Source organism: Sus scrofa, chromosome X (assembly GCF_054392235.1).
Source record: "Sus scrofa isolate SSC_HxYL_T2T_F1_AM1 chromosome X, Sscrofa_HxYL_maternal_Yorkshire_Landrace_v2.0, whole genome shotgun sequence".
Classification (NCBI taxonomy): domain Eukaryota; kingdom Metazoa; phylum Chordata; class Mammalia; order Artiodactyla; family Suidae; genus Sus; species Sus scrofa.
The window spans coordinates 135,098,655-135,112,845 of NC_139401.1; the positions used below are offsets into that span (position 1 = coordinate 135,098,655).

The 14,191-nt window shown below is 65.3% G+C and overlaps 3 protein-coding genes across 3 annotated transcripts; 2 read left to right on the forward strand and 1 right to left on the reverse strand.

Moving 5' to 3' along the window:
* Positions 1 to 6,602, forward strand: LOC110257704 (uncharacterized). The gene is made up of 5 exons (XM_085006995.1): positions 1 to 18; positions 353 to 1,431; positions 1,508 to 1,746; positions 5,180 to 5,293; positions 6,302 to 6,602. Exons 1-5 carry the CDS (start codon positions 1 to 3, stop codon positions 6,454 to 6,456), a joined length of 1,605 nt encoding a protein of 534 aa, XP_084863121.1. The 3' UTR covers positions 6,457 to 6,602.
* Positions 2,038 to 6,837, forward strand: LOC146394834 (uncharacterized). The gene is made up of 2 exons (XM_085007555.1): positions 2,038 to 2,737; positions 3,030 to 6,837. The coding sequence occupies exons 1-2, from the start codon at positions 2,366 to 2,368 to the stop codon at positions 4,137 to 4,139; spliced, it is 1,482 nt and encodes a 493-aa protein (XP_084863681.1). The 5' UTR covers positions 2,038 to 2,365; the 3' UTR covers positions 4,140 to 6,837.
* A 1,679-nt stretch (positions 6,838 to 8,516) lies between these two features.
* Positions 8,517 to 10,756, reverse strand: EMD (emerin). The gene is made up of 6 exons (XM_021080758.2): positions 10,574 to 10,756; positions 10,342 to 10,449; positions 10,098 to 10,175; positions 9,762 to 9,895; positions 9,295 to 9,341; positions 8,517 to 9,213 (listed from the first exon to the last, which is right to left on the reverse strand). The coding sequence occupies exons 1-6, from the start codon at positions 10,653 to 10,655 to the stop codon at positions 8,880 to 8,882; spliced, it is 783 nt and encodes a 260-aa protein (XP_020936417.1). The 5' UTR covers positions 10,656 to 10,756; the 3' UTR covers positions 8,517 to 8,879.
* Positions 10,757 to 14,191: the final 3,435 nt, after the last annotated feature.

A 14,191-nucleotide genomic window follows, 5' to 3' on the forward strand; every position in this document is an offset into this window, starting at 1 on the left:
ATGACCTTCGGGGGGTGGGTGAGTGAGTGCTTGGTGTGGACCCAGGCCTCCGGGCAGCAGTACAGAGGAAGCGCTGACCACTGACCCACGCAACCATCTGGATGGATGGCTCTCGAGGGCAGTGCGTGAGGGAGCACGCGCCCCCTCCAGGTGGCATCCTGCCGGGTTCCATTTATGTGCCGCAGTAACTGAGACTGGAGTTCTGGTTGCCAGGGATCGAGGGGGGGGGAGGAGGAGGGGGGAGGCCGTGGCTATGACAGGTCAACAGGAAGGACCCTCAGGAGGGGACAGGCTGGACCTCGATCGCAGTGGGGGCCACCTGAACCCACACGCGTGACGAAACTGCCCGGAGCTACGCGCGTGCACACACACACACACACACACACACACACACATTCGGACACGCAACCGGGGACAAAACCCCGAGCAGCGCTCGCGAGGCACCCACGGCATCGCCTGGGAAGCGATCGCACTGGCTGTGCGACAGGCTGACGCAGCAGTACAGAGGAAGCGCGGACCACCGACCCACGCGCGAGGGGCTCCGGCCTCTCGGGCGTCTCCGTGTAACTTCCTGTGCGCTTCATTACTTCACAATACAAGTACACACCGGAAGCACACCAGCAGGGCTGAGCGTGCCCACGCCGGACCGCTCGCGCGGCTCGGCACGGAGAGGCCGGGCAGGACGTCCGGCGACCCGCAGCCCGCCGGGCCGCCCGCCGGTGAGAAAAAAGGGCCCGGGAGCCCAGCCCAGAGGGGCGCGGGGGCAGGCGGCCCGCCTTGTTCGCATTGGGCAGAAAGGGTGCCCGTCACACCACAGGGGCCGGGCCTCCTCGGCCGCCAGGGGGCCGGGCGCGTCCCGAGTCGAGCTTGGTCATTGGCGGAGCCGGCCGGAAGGGGCGGGTCGGAAGGCGGGGCCCCGCCCCTTGGTCACCGCCCTCGCTTCCCCGACCCCGCCCCTGTAGGTCCCGGGCGCGACCAGGCTGCCTTTTCCGCCGGACCCCGGGGGTCTTTGCCTTCCTCCGGGGAGAGGCCGACGGGAAGCGTCCAAAGAGGCCAAGCCCTGGGAGGGCTTGGGGGCTCCGCCGGCGCCCCTCCCGCAGCTCCCAGAGGGACTCCCCTCTGGGTTCGGAGGGTGTCTGGCCCTCGCGATGGCCAGAGGCCGTGTATTGGGGGCCCCCAGGGGCCCGGTGAGAGGGGGAGGAGGCGGCCGCCGTCCCGCCAGGACGGCAGAGGGCAGGGTCACTGCGCCCCCGGCCCCGCCCAGCCCTGGCCTCTGAGGGCAGCCTGGCTCTGTGCTCCGGAGAGCTCGCCCCCGCCCCCCGCCTCCGCTCCCAGGGCCCCGAATGGGGCGCCCTCCCCCCACCCCCACTCCCACCCCTTTCCCGGCCCGCTGTGTTCCAGCGCCCCTGGGTGTGCCTGGGAGGGTTCTCGGTGAAGCCTGGATCCCCCCCTCCGCCGCTCCCCCGCCCCCCGCCCCGCAAACAGGCACAGACGGGTAGTATCCAGGGACAGGTGGGCAGAGCTGGGGCCAGTGCCTGGCGTCTGTCAGGGGTGTCCGCCAGGGCCCATGCTTCCGGAGGCGGGGACAGCGGGAAGTCACAAAGTGTTCCCCGTGTCGCTTGACAGGTGTGGCCTGCTGGGCGGGAATCCTGCCCCAGCACGCCGGTTCTCCCGGACAACCTCGGGTTGCAGCAGCCATCAGTGCCTGCCTGCCTGCCCGCCTGCCTCTCACCCGGAGAGGTCAAGGTGAGCCCGCAGAGAAAGCTCCGGTGTCTCTAGAAGCGGGCGAGCTGCGGAGCGCCCCCTCCCAGCGGTTGTCACGCTGGAAGGTGCGTGGGAACACCTGGAGGGCTCGTTCCAAGCCAGGTGGCCGCCGGGCCCCACCCCAGAGCCTCTGATCCTGCAGCTCTAGGGTGGGGCCTGAGAGGTGGGGACTCCAGCAAGCTCCTGGGTGATGCCCGTGCCACCGCCGCTGGTCCGGGGACCCCCCCCACCCCCCCGTGCGAAGCACTGCTCTGGAGGTGGTGGCTCCTAGGTGTGTGCCCCCTGCCCTACCCCGGACCGGCTCCTTTGCGGGGTCCCCAGGGCCTTGGGAAATGGCGGGGGGGGGGGCGCCTCTCGCGAGAGCAGCGCGGCTGTCATCGCCACCCCTCCCTGCCCCGGGGGCCCTGGAAGGTGCCTGGCCGCCCACCGCCCGCCCGGGCAGGATGAGGCGTCAGGTCTGTGCAGGCGCTGGGCTGATAACATCTGGACGCTGGGAGGCGGGGGCGGAGAGGAGAGTTGGGCCTGGGGCCTGGAAGCTCTCCCTGCCGAGGCCCAGGCAGAAGAGCCGACTGCCCAGCCGGGCTCGGGGACGGGAGGGAACATGCGCCCTGAGACCCAGAGTGCGGGTTTGGGGGCGTGTGGCGACGAGATCGGGGCGGCGGCGGGGGGGGGGCGTGTGCCCGGAAACGAGGCGCTGGCGGTCGTCTGGTCTGTGGGTGCGGCCAGCCCTCTCCGGCGGGTGGGAAGCCGCGGCCTTTCCTGCCGGACGCTCCTTCCTCACCAGGAGGGTCTCCCAGCCCCCGGGCGATGCTGCCCGGACCTGCTCGATGCCCAGCAGCACCGCCCACCGCCCACCCCCCGGGCCGGCCGGTCCTGGCAGCGGCTGGTCTTTGTCCGGCTCTGGGCCGGCCCGCTGTGCGGTGGGGGCGGCAGAGGAAGCGCCGCGCGTCTCCAGCCGGCATTCGAGCCCGGGGTGCGCAGCTCGGGGACCCCAGCAGCCGAGCGAGTCCTGGCTGTGGGGTCGGACGGCGGGGTGGCCCTGGGCCCCCGTTTTCTGCATTCCCCTCTTCCCCCGCACCCCCGGCGCCCCGTCATCATCATCGGGCATTTCCCTGACGGCGGGTTCAAGCTGGCTGTACGTCGTGATAGGAGCCCTGAGTCACATCTCGCTACTATTTTTTCCCCGCTTTGTCACTCGTCTCTCTGTGGTGTGGGGTTTGTGCTTGGTCACACGATTCCAGGGTTTGTGTCATCGGACTTTGCAGGCTTTTCCGAAGGGCTTCTGGGGTTTCTCCGGGGCTTGTTGGCCTGCCACTGACTTAGCGGGGCGCCGCCTCCTTCGAAAGTCACCGAGCGTTCGTTACCCGTTGCTGCATCACACGTCTACCCCCAGGAGCCGCGCAGCGCGGCCGGCGCTCGAGGTCTCGCAGGTGTCTGAGGGCCAGGGTCCTGGAGGGCTTGGCTGGGGCTCCTGGCTGGAGGTGTGTCACAGGCTGCCGTCGAGGCATCAGTCGGGGCCAGTCTGGTCGGCCTGGGGCAGGGGCTTGGGGGAGGGGAGGCTCTGCTTCCAGGATCGCTGGCGGGGCTGTGGCGGGGCCGGGGCCTCCCCACCGGGCCGCTGGGGGCCGGGCTCCCCCAGAGCCAGCGATCTGGGCGAGACAGAGCCGCCCCCGGGGCCAAGGCACGGTGCCGGTCTGATGACTTCACCTCCAAGTGACCCTCCCTCCCCTCGGCTGGATCTTGATGGGTCACACAGGCCCAAGCCGGGAGCAGTGCAGGAGGGCCCGGCCAATGAGAAGGCTCCAGGGAGCATCCTTGCTCCTGAACCTGGCGCGGGAGGGGCTCCTGGTCCGCGCAGGCCCCTCGGGAGCGGGACCCTGTCCTCCGTCTGCGTGGGGGTGGCAGGTTCCAGCCCCCGGGACCAAGACAGGCAGGGCGTGTCACCCTTAGATGGTCGCGGACAGGACACACGAAAAGCCAGAGAAAGAACATGTGACCGAGCCCCTGCCTGGCCCCCACGGCCCGAGGTGTGTGCCCCCTGCCCTCTGCCCTTGCGGAGGAGCTGGCAGCCCTGGTGGCACATGGACGATCCCGGGGCTGGTTGGCACCTGGAGCCGCAGCCAGGCCGGGTCCTTAACCCACTGAGCGAGGCCACGGATCGAACCCACGTGCTCCTGGAGACTATGTTGGGTCCTTACCCCGCTGAGCTACAGTGGGAACTCCCAGGGAGCTCTTTCTTATCCCAGCAGCCCACGCGCTGCCAGTGCCACCTCCGCCCGCACCCTGGCCTGGGCCCCAGGATGCTCACTGGCCTCCGAGGTCCCCCCCCCCGCCGCCCAGTGACTCAGTCCTGCCCCGCTCCTGTCCTTCCCTGAGGGGGCTGGGGCAGTTCCCCTGCCCGAGGGTGGGTACCCCCTCTCTGCACATGGGTGCGCTATGCTCCCTCCTTTGGCGCTGCCCCCCCCCCGCCCCCGCCTGCCCTCTGGGGGAACCTGTCAGCAGCCAGGCCCTGGAGTGGGATGAGCCACACACCCAAGGTCCTCGCCCCCGCCCCGGTCACTGGGCCTGCTGGCCCAGGTGTCAGCGGAGGGTCAGGGGCCGAGGCGTGGCCAGAGCGGTGGGGGGGGGGGGCTGGCCGTCAGTCTGGGGGCTCCGCCCTCCCCCTGCCCCGCGCCCCCACTAGACCAGAGGGGACCTGCAGGATGGGGGCTGCTGCCTCCTGGGGCCACCAGCCATCCCCTCCACACACTGAGTAGGGGCTGTTGGGGCCCCCTGGGGAGGGCGCGTGTGCCAGGCCCCTCTCCTCTGCGCCTGGCACCCGTTGGTGAGCAGGGCTCTGGGTGGGTGGCCCTGCGTGGGAGCCCGGCTGAGGGCCAGGGCCGGGGCGCACCTCCCGGACTCCTCCTGGCGGCTGGTGGCGGGGCGTCCTCTGGGGGATTGCCTCGGGGCAAGGGCGCGGGTCCCAGGCCCTTTGCCCCCAGCCGGGTGCCTGGCATCCTAGGCTCCCTCCCTCCTGCCCATTGTGTGGGTGGACCTCAGGCTCAGGCCTGCTCTGTCCTGGGGGCCCTGTCCCTCCCCGCCCCCCAGGCTGGCCTCTTTTCCCCTTGCTGAGCCACGTGCCTCGTGGCTGCTTGGGGGTGCTGTGGCCTCTGGGGCGGGGACGGGGACTCTTGGTTAGCTGGGCTGGGCTCCGAGGCCCCTCTCCCCTGGGGCCCCCTGGCCAGGCAGGGTTTGGAAAGGATGGGAGGCGGGGCTGTTTCCTCCTGGGGCACTGGCCCGGGGAGGGGGCAGCAGCCTCTGGGTGATTCGGGCCGGAGGGGTGCCTGCTGTGCTGAGGGGACGAGGTGGTGCCTGGGGGCCTCTGTCCCCCCTCTGGCGCTAGACTCCACTTGGCCTGGCTCTGCCTCCGCTCCAGGTGAGCAGCTTCTAGAAGCCTCCAGACCAGACTGTGCCTGCCTCCCTCCCCTCCCAGCCAGCAGGCCCAGGCTGAGAAGTGGTGGGCCAGGGGGCGGGTCCTGGCTTTTTTCAGGTGAGTCCTGCTTGCCCTTGGGGGCGTGGGGCGTGGGGTCCCCTGGGACTGGCTACCCTGAGCCCAGGGCAGCACCAGCCCGGCTGCAGTAAGTGGCAGGTTCCTGTTCTTTAGGCCCTGGAGGCCTGTGGTGGCTCATCTTTTGGATCCGCAGGCTCGCCCCCCTTATGCTGACCTCTTGGGGGAAATGCCTCTTCAGTCCTGGGCCAGCCGGTTGCCCCCCTTTCAAGCTGCTGGCCCCGGCAGTTTGGGGCTGCAAGTATGGGCGGCGGCGGGAGGCCTGCCAGGTGCTGTCTGCTGCTTCCCCTCGACTCGAAGGGGCGGAGCTCAAGGGATCCAGAGCTGCAGGCCCCACCCCTGCCCCAGCCCCGGGCACCTCTCTCTGTCCTAGGTTGGGTGTGCTGCTCGGCCCCCCTGGCGGCGCCCACACCCCCAGCCGCATCGGCTCCTCCAGGGCCGCCTGGGCTCCTCCCTCCCCGACAGGGCCACCCCCCCTACTCTGGTGGCACCCTATGGCAGAAAAGTCACTGTCCCCTGAGCCTTGGGCAGCTGCTGCTCCCTGATGGGTTCCCAGCACCACTGGAGCCCTTGGTGGGGAAAGGACAGATGGCCTGAGCCCTGGGAGTGGAAGTCCTGGACCCCTCAGGTGCCGTGCAAGGGAACTCGGAGCCCTCGGCTTCCAGCGGGTGGGGCGCCTCAGAGCCCTGGAAGCCTGGGGTCCCTTGGGGGCTCACGGGGCCCTCAAAAGCCTTTGGGTTGGTCGCCCAGAGAACTAGCAGCTGCATGGGTGCCCGGGGAGTGGGGCCACGTCTGAAGGGGGGTCCTGGGGCAGGAGGCCTGAAACAGCCCTCCCTCCGTCCTCCGTCGGGTGCACAGGGACGGACGGACGTGGAGGCTCTCGAGCCGGGAATGAACACGGGGAGACCACGTCACGTGGGTGGGGAGTCTTTCCTCAGACGCCAGGGCAGTGGCCAAGTGCGCCTCGCTTCACCCTCTTTCCTGCGCCAGGTGGAGGACGTGAGGCCGGCGAGGGCCGTTCCCTCCCCGCTTCCTCGCAGGCTCTCCCTTCTCTCCACCCGGCGACTCCAGCGACTGCATGTTGCCCCTGCCATCTCCCGAGGCTCCACCGCCGCTCTGCCCAGACCCTGTGGGGCTCCAGCTGAAGAGCCGTCCCAGGTCGTGACCCCTGCGGGGCAGCTGCCCTCACAGGCTCTGCCCTCCTCCGAACGCATACCCGATTGGGGGACCGGCTGCTGAAACAGGATGTCTCACGGTGCCCTCTGGAGCTCTGATGCGACGGCGACCGAACTACGTGTCCTGCCTGCGCTACCTCAGGCTCATGGTCGGGACGTCAGGCCCTGCTGGCACCAGTGGGAAAGCAACATTGCCCACCCGTGCCCGCACCCACCACGAAGCATCCAAGTCTCAGCTCTGGCATTGGAAAAGCAAGAGGCAGAAGCTGGCGGCCTGGGGCAGCCGGGTGGGAGTGGCTTGCACCAAACAAGGGAGGCCAGGCTGTGAGAAAATTAGAAGCAATTAATTTCTCTTGTTCTTTCCGGTTTTTTTGTTTTGTTTTGTTTTGTTTTTGCTGCACCCATGGCATATGGAATTTCCTGGGCCAGGGATCGAATCCGAGTCACAGCTGCAACCTACAGCCAGCGCAGTGGCTTAAAGTGCTGGTGCTCTTTGGCCAGGGACTGAACCTGCACCTCCACAGCGACTGGAGCCCTCACAGAGACAATATCAGATCCTTAACGCCCTGCACCACAGCAGGAACTCCATTTTCTGTGTATCTGTATGTCTTACATTTTCTTTTGTTTTCTTTTTAGGGCCACATCTGCAGCATATGGAAGTTCCCAGGCTAGGGGTCAGATTGGAGCTGCAGCTGCTGGCCTACACCACACAGCAGGTGGAATCCAAGCCACATCCACAAGCTACGCCGCACCTTGCAGCAATGCCAGATCCTTAACCCTCTAAGCGAGACCAGGGATTGAACCCCACATCCTCACAGACAGTATGTCCGGTTACCCGCTGAGCCACAATGGGAACTCCTGTATATCTCTATGTTTAAATTCGACAAAAAAAAAGCTTGTTTTTTAGGAAAATACACACACACACACAAAGGCAGGGAGGTGGAGACAGCCTTGGCTGCAGCAGAAAGAAACGTCTAGGAGCTCTGAGTAGGATGGCTCACCATGTGTCCACATTCAAGAGCCCCCAAAGGCTCAAGAGCCCCCAGGGTACATGCAGGTGAGAGGCCAGGCCTGGCCAAGCCCTGTAGCAAGGAGCCCGTCAGTGAGAGGGACTGAGTCCAGGGCCCCACCCAACAGGCTACAGCCCTGCGGGTGCTTCTGCTTCCCACTGGCATGCAGGCCGGCCTCTCCATGCTTTACTGCCCCTACTGGCAGTGTGGCGCCAGGAGGCACAGCCGCACGTGGTATCCTACCCTAGGTTTTCTTAGCACCCCATGTTTAAAATCCTATGGAAACTTTCCCACAGCAGAAATCCCAGTAATAGGCGAGATCATAGCCAGGCGAAGAACTGTTTTACCCAAAGGTGACAGGGCACTCCCAACTACTGGGAGCCTTCCCCTGTGGCATTAATCAGCTTCCAGGAGTTCCCGTCACGGCTCAGTGGTTAATGAATCCAACAAAGAACCATGAGGATGCGGATTCGATCCCCGGCCTCACCCACTGGGTTAAGGATCAGACATTGCTGTGAGCTGTGGTGTAGGTTACAGGTGCGGCTCCGATCCCACGTTGCTGTGGCTGTGGTGTAGGCCGGCAGCTGCCACTCCGATTCGACCCCTGGCCTGGGAACCTCCATGTGCCACAGGTGCAGCCCTAAAAAGACAAAAAAAAAAAAAAAAAATCAGCTTCCAGCAGAAACGGCCCACCCAGCAGGTGCCTCGTTCCCACTTCATCCCCTGCCCTTGGACACCCAGGCTGGTGCCTGCTTCGCCCAGTTAACAGACCTATAACCAACACCAGCCTCACCTGCATTTCCGAGTGGGCTCTCCATGTGCCGTAATTACGTTCATAGTCATGGGAGCTTTGGGTAATGACTCGGGAAGTGAACCCCAAAAGCAAAGTACAATGCACCCGGGGGAGCACGTGCTCCCTACACCAAGCCCAAGGTAAGAAGGAAGAACCGACAAAGCCAGGTGGTGACTCTGGAGACCCAAGGACCAGAGACACTCCCACATTAAAGAGAAGAGCCTGTGTTAAAAATAAACGGTCTTTTTATTGTGTGTCCACGGAAACAAAGTCAGGGTGGCCTTTGATAACCCCCCTCCACAAGGTGACAATGAACAGGAGGCATGCAACGACAACCATGTTCTCCTCTCCAGGAGAAGGGTTTCGCCCTCCTAGGCCCTAAGGGTCAGAGGCAAGCGGGGCCAGGAGGCTCCAGAGGAAGGCCCACCCAGGCCCAGCACGCTGTACAGGGCCTGGGTCTGTGGCCTCCCCGGCAGGACAAGGCAGGGGAAGCAAACGCTGCCCCCATCTCAGTACCCCCAAAAGCTAGAACACAGAAAAGCCCCCCACCCCCCACCCCCCGCAAACACTGCTAAGGCAGGCGGCGGACCTCAGGGCTCCGCCCAGAAAGGGCTGCCATCCTCAGCCTGCATGGAGTAGTAGACAAAGAGCAGGAAGGCGGCAAACACCAGAAACAGGAGCATCTGGCCCCAGAGCGGGACCTGGCGATCCCGGCCCAGACCGGCCCCGGGGGCCTGCTTTTCCGGCCGGATGGCACGGCGGGTGAGCCACGAAGTAGGGGGAGATGAAGATGAGGAGGCGGAGGAGGCGGAGGAGGATGTGGGGTAGTAGGACAGGCCCAGGGAGCTCCTGGAGACGTTGGAAACGGGGCGATAGTGTGCGATGCTCTGGTAGGCACTGTCCCGGCCGTACACGGGGCGTTCCCTGAGGCAAAGAGGGGAGCAGGTAGGCCGGGAGGGCCTGAGCCCAGAATCAGCCCTGTCTCTGGCCCTCCCTGCGACTCACCTATCCTTGCCGTCCTCCTCAGAAGAGAAGAGACTGTCGTCACGGACCTGCACGAGTGAAGCGGGGTCAGGAGGCTGGCTGGCAGGCTGAGCGTGGCCGTCACACCCCTCAGTCCCAGCTTCCTCGCCCAGCCCGCTCTGAACACGGCTGCGAGGCCTGCGGCCTTCTTGGTTCCTGGCCTTGCATCTTCGGGGCCTTGTCCCTCGCTCAGTCAGTGACTGTCCTGGCTGCCTGCACCCCACTTTCTGCTGCAGGATTCTCCGAAAGAGCGCAAATCTACACCCCGGACCCGAGTGCAGGGCTGACAGACCCCCAAAGGAAAACCCTGACCAAGCAGGTGTCTGCTGACCCCACTTCTCCCTGGAGGCCGGGGAGCAAGCATTTGCACCCAGTGGCCCCCTCGATTTATCCAAACCCAGCCACGACCCCCTCATACCCAAGTCCAGGGTGCCGGAAAGCCAGCTCACCTGGTGGTGGAAGGTGTCAGCATCCGAGAGCGAAGCCGAGGGCTGGCGGAAGCCCTTGGATGTGCCCACAGACTCAGGCTCCCCGTAAGTCCTGGTGGTCAAGTAACTCTCCTCATAGTAGTCGTCATTATAGCCTTGGGAAGGGGGGGCAGCGGTAGCAGAGGGGGCAACGATGTCCCCCACCTGGCCGGATGGCCCTAACGTGAATCCCATGGGGGGGGGCTGTGACATGGTCTCTGCCCTCCAGAGCCACTGCAGGACGGTGGGGGCTGAGCTCTCAGGTTCTCCCTGCCACAGGAACGAAGGGGTCCGGGTGCCCACCCACCCCTGCCTTACCCTTGCTCTGGTAAAGTAAGGCGTCCTCTTTCTTGGGCAGATCATACATATCCGAGTCCACGGATGCAGAATCTAAGTCTGAACGGAGGAAGGGCCAGGACCATTTGCCCCCAGGCTCCCCTCCCCTTCCCGTTGGGCCCCTCCCCACCCGTCACACCCTCGTGCCCACTTCCTCCCCGTCGCCCAGGCGTCCAAATGCTGTTCCCGAGGGCGGCCAGGTGGAGCCCTGGGGCGGGGGCCTCACCCGAGAACCGATAGGAGAAAGAGGATGCGGAGGAGTTCGGGGGCGAGAGCCTCCGCCTCTGGGTCTCATACTCGAAGATTTTCTTTTCGTAGAGCTTGCGAGTGGAACCTGGCCAGACATAGGGCACGGGGCGGTCAGGGGCGCGGGCGGGGAGCCGGGGGCAGCGCGGGACGGGGTGCGGAAGGGGGCGCGGGGCGAAGCGCAGGAAGGGGGTCCCCCTGGCGCCGCGTACCCACGACAGGCCCGTGCGGGATGTTGTACTGGCGCAGCACGGCAGCCAGCTCGGCGTCCGACAGGACCGCGTAGTCGTCCATGGCGGGCAGCGGGCGGCGGAGGCCTGGGGGTGGCCCGGGCCTGTCGACACGGGCCGAGCTACGACTACCTCGGAGCGCGGCGGGGGCAGCGCGAGCGCCTCGGGAGCGGCCGCGCCCGCGTCACAGCCACGTCACGCTCGCGTAACAGCCGCGGTCTCTGCGGGCTGCGCGCGCTGCGCGGGGCGGGACTAGGCCGAGAGGAGCCGCCGGCGCCGACCGCTCGGGCCCTGGGAACGGGCGGGGCGGGGCGGGGCGGGGCTGCCGAACCCAGACGTCACGAAGGGCGGGATTGGCTGGAGGCTAAAGACGGGCGTCGCGTGCGCCTGCGCCGGAGCGCCGCAGACCGGTGGGACCGTGGGAGCGGGCGGGGCCGCGCGTCCCGGAGCGGGGCGGGGTCAGCGAGCCCAGAGACGTCACACGCTAGCGCCTTTGGATTAGACCCGCGAGGGGGCTGGGCCTGCGCGCGAAGGGACGGAGCTTAGACCCGCCCGGACGTAGGAGCGGGGCGGGGCCGGCGAGCCGAGACGTCACCCGCTGGGCTGTTCCCGTCGGAAGTGGAGTGGGGCGGGGCCTGTGCCAGTGGAACCGGCAGAAACCGGCCAGGACCTGGGAGAGGGGCGGGGCCGCGCGCTGGGCGGGGCGCGCCCTCCCTGAGTCACGTGGGCTCCCCTCGGTCCCCCGCAGCCCCTCGCAGCCCCCTCCTCCCCCGAGCTCCGGCGCGTGGGGTTCTCTGGCCGCGCCCCAGCCCGCCGCCCAGGCAGCGGCAGCCGCAGCGGCGGGAAGGAGCCCGATCTTAAAGGCGAGCCTTCGGAGAGCGCGGGGCCGGGCCGGGCGCTGCTGCCAGCGCTTCGCGCGCGTGCGCCACGCCCGGGACACCCCGCAGCCGCCCCGCAGACCCCTTGCCCCAGCCCGCCTTCCCGCTCTGCGCGGCCCTGGCCTGCGCACCTGCGCCTGCCGGTCCCCACCGCCTCCCTCCCTCCCCGCTCCACCCGGGAGGAAATGGGGCACTGGGCCAGGAGGCCACCGGCACTCCAGGAGCCTGCGGCCTTGGAAGGGGCCCGGGCGTGCCAGTGGGCACTGGCAGAGGGCGCCGTGCGATGCGTGCACGCGTGCGGAGACGACGAGTGCCCGCCTGACCCGCCGGCCGCCCACCCGGGGCAGTCGGGGTTGCCTGTCCTGTCGGGATGGCGCCCTTCTGGACCCCGAGGGACCTGCTCAGGGGTTCCGAGAAGCCTTGGCAGGCTCTGAGCACCTGGGCTTCGTGGCCGTGTTAGTGCCGAGGGGGCCCCCAGGACAGGGGAGCCAGGGGACTGCAGGGGGCAAAGCACGGAAGGCTGCCAAGCTCTGCCTAGGGGCCTGGACTGTCACTAGGGAGTTGGTGAGGGCCTTGGTCAATAAAGAGCTGTCCCATGGGGACGGGAAAGGCGGTGACAATCACGTTCTTTAAAAAGCCAGCTGAGGGAGTGTGGGCAAACTGAAGTGTCCGTCCAGAACCGACCTAGGAGCCTGGGGCGAGGAGGTGCTGTCCAGGTTCTCATAGATGACAGCAGAAGAGAGGGAGGCTCCGGTCCGACCCGGGCAGGCGTGCCCAGGGCCACAGACAGGTTCTCCATGAGGTTTGTTCACCGGGGGGCCAGTACAGGGAGCCACACAGTGGTGAGAAGGAAGAGAGGGCTCTCGTTTGGCCACACACAAAGACCCTCAGAAAAGTTGCTGGGGGCCAGGTTTTGGAGCAAAGATGCCGCCTGCTCTGGCTCCGGAATAGGAGGGCGCTCAGATGTGCCTGGCAGTAGGAGGGGCCGAGGCCCCCCCTCGGCACGGCAGGGTCTTGCTGCTTATCTTTTGGAGGGGGGGGGGAGATGGCGTTTGGGCTCTGGGCGGCTCAGAGTCTGCCTCATGGAATTTGGAGTTTTGGCAAGATCCGATTGCCCAGCATCTCTCCAAGCCTTCTTCTGCAATGCTGGCCCCCGTCCCGGAGGCCGTCCTCCCCATGCCACCCCTCCTCATGCAGATCCAAGCTATTTCCTTATGAGGTCAAGGAATTCTGAGCTCGCCTTCTCCCCTGGGAACACCCCCTCCCCCGGCACCTGCCTTGGCACTCTGCCTTTTATTTCCCTCTCCCCTGGTTGCCCCAACATGAGGTCCCACCAGGGATGGCACCAGGAAGCTAACCCGTGATGGTCCCCTGCGCACAAGCCCACCTGGAGCCGAAGTCGAGCCCCACTGCAGGCAGAACCATCCCAGACCACCAGAAGCCAGATGAGCCCTTGACCACCAGGGCTGATAGGCCCTCCCTCAGCACCACCCCAGTCACACAGAGGAGGACTTGGGTACCCAGAGGGGGAGGAGACTTGCCCGAGGGTCCCAAGTGCAGCGACTCATTCATGGATCATTGTCCCAGTCAGTGCCAAGACCTCGGGGGTAACCACCTGGACACTGTGGCTCAGTGGGGGTTCTGAGTCAGCAAAGGGCCTTTAAGGGAAATCCCGTGACCGTGGCCTGGAGTGGAGTCCTCCTGGGAAGGGTGGGCAGAGATAAAGAGGAGGTAGGCGTCCCTTGAAACTCCTGCTGGGGTGAAAAGGGCCAGAAAGCCAGCGATTCCAGGTCAAGAGGAAGACACTTTCTCCTTTAAGGATGGGGGATGGACGCTAAGGAGTATATTAGGTAATTTGTCATCCCACCCACATCACAAATTGTAAGGAAAAATTAGGGAGTGCTCTTGTGACGCAGTGGATCAAGGATCCGGCATCGTCACTCCAGCGGCTTGGGTTTAATCCCCGGCCTAGGAACTTCCATGTGTCATGTGGCCAAAAAAACAGTGAAGGCAGAACTGTATCACCGTGAACGCTTTTCTCAACATTCACATCCGAGGAGACAGTTATTCTCTGAGCTATTAACGTTCCCTTTAAGGTCAGAATCTTAACACGTCGGTGCGTTACAAACTTAACTTTTCTCTTCAAGGCTGTCCAAGAGCCTCGGGTTTGACTTAGCAGTCAAATGCTTTAAAACATTGCTTGGGCGGTAACGAGAGTCATCAGATGGTGCTGACTGGGAAGGTACCGTGCGGAAGATTGTTGCAATCAACACACAGCTGTGAATGTTCTGCTCCCCAAAAGCCTGTCAAAAGACACCCTGTCGGGAGCTCCCATCGTGGCTCAGTGGAAACAAACCTGGCTAGTATCCATGAGGACACAGGTTCGATCACTGGCCTCGCTCAGTGGGTTGGTTGCTAAGAGCTGTGGTGTAGGTCGCAGACGCGGCTCGCCCCTGCTGTGGCTGTGGCTGTAGCAAAGGCTGGCGGCTACAGCTCCGATTCAACCTCTAGCCTGGGAACCTCCATATACCACCAGTGTGGTCCTAAAAATAGACAAAAAAAAAAAACCACAAAAAACCCAAAACCCTTGTATTTCAACCCTACAACATGTCAGTTCATCCTGGGACTGTTGGCACGGCTGGTTGGAGATTCAGCCTTGGCAGCAAGAATGGAACTGATTCTAATGGCTTTCACGAAGCTTCAACACAAGGAGACACATTTT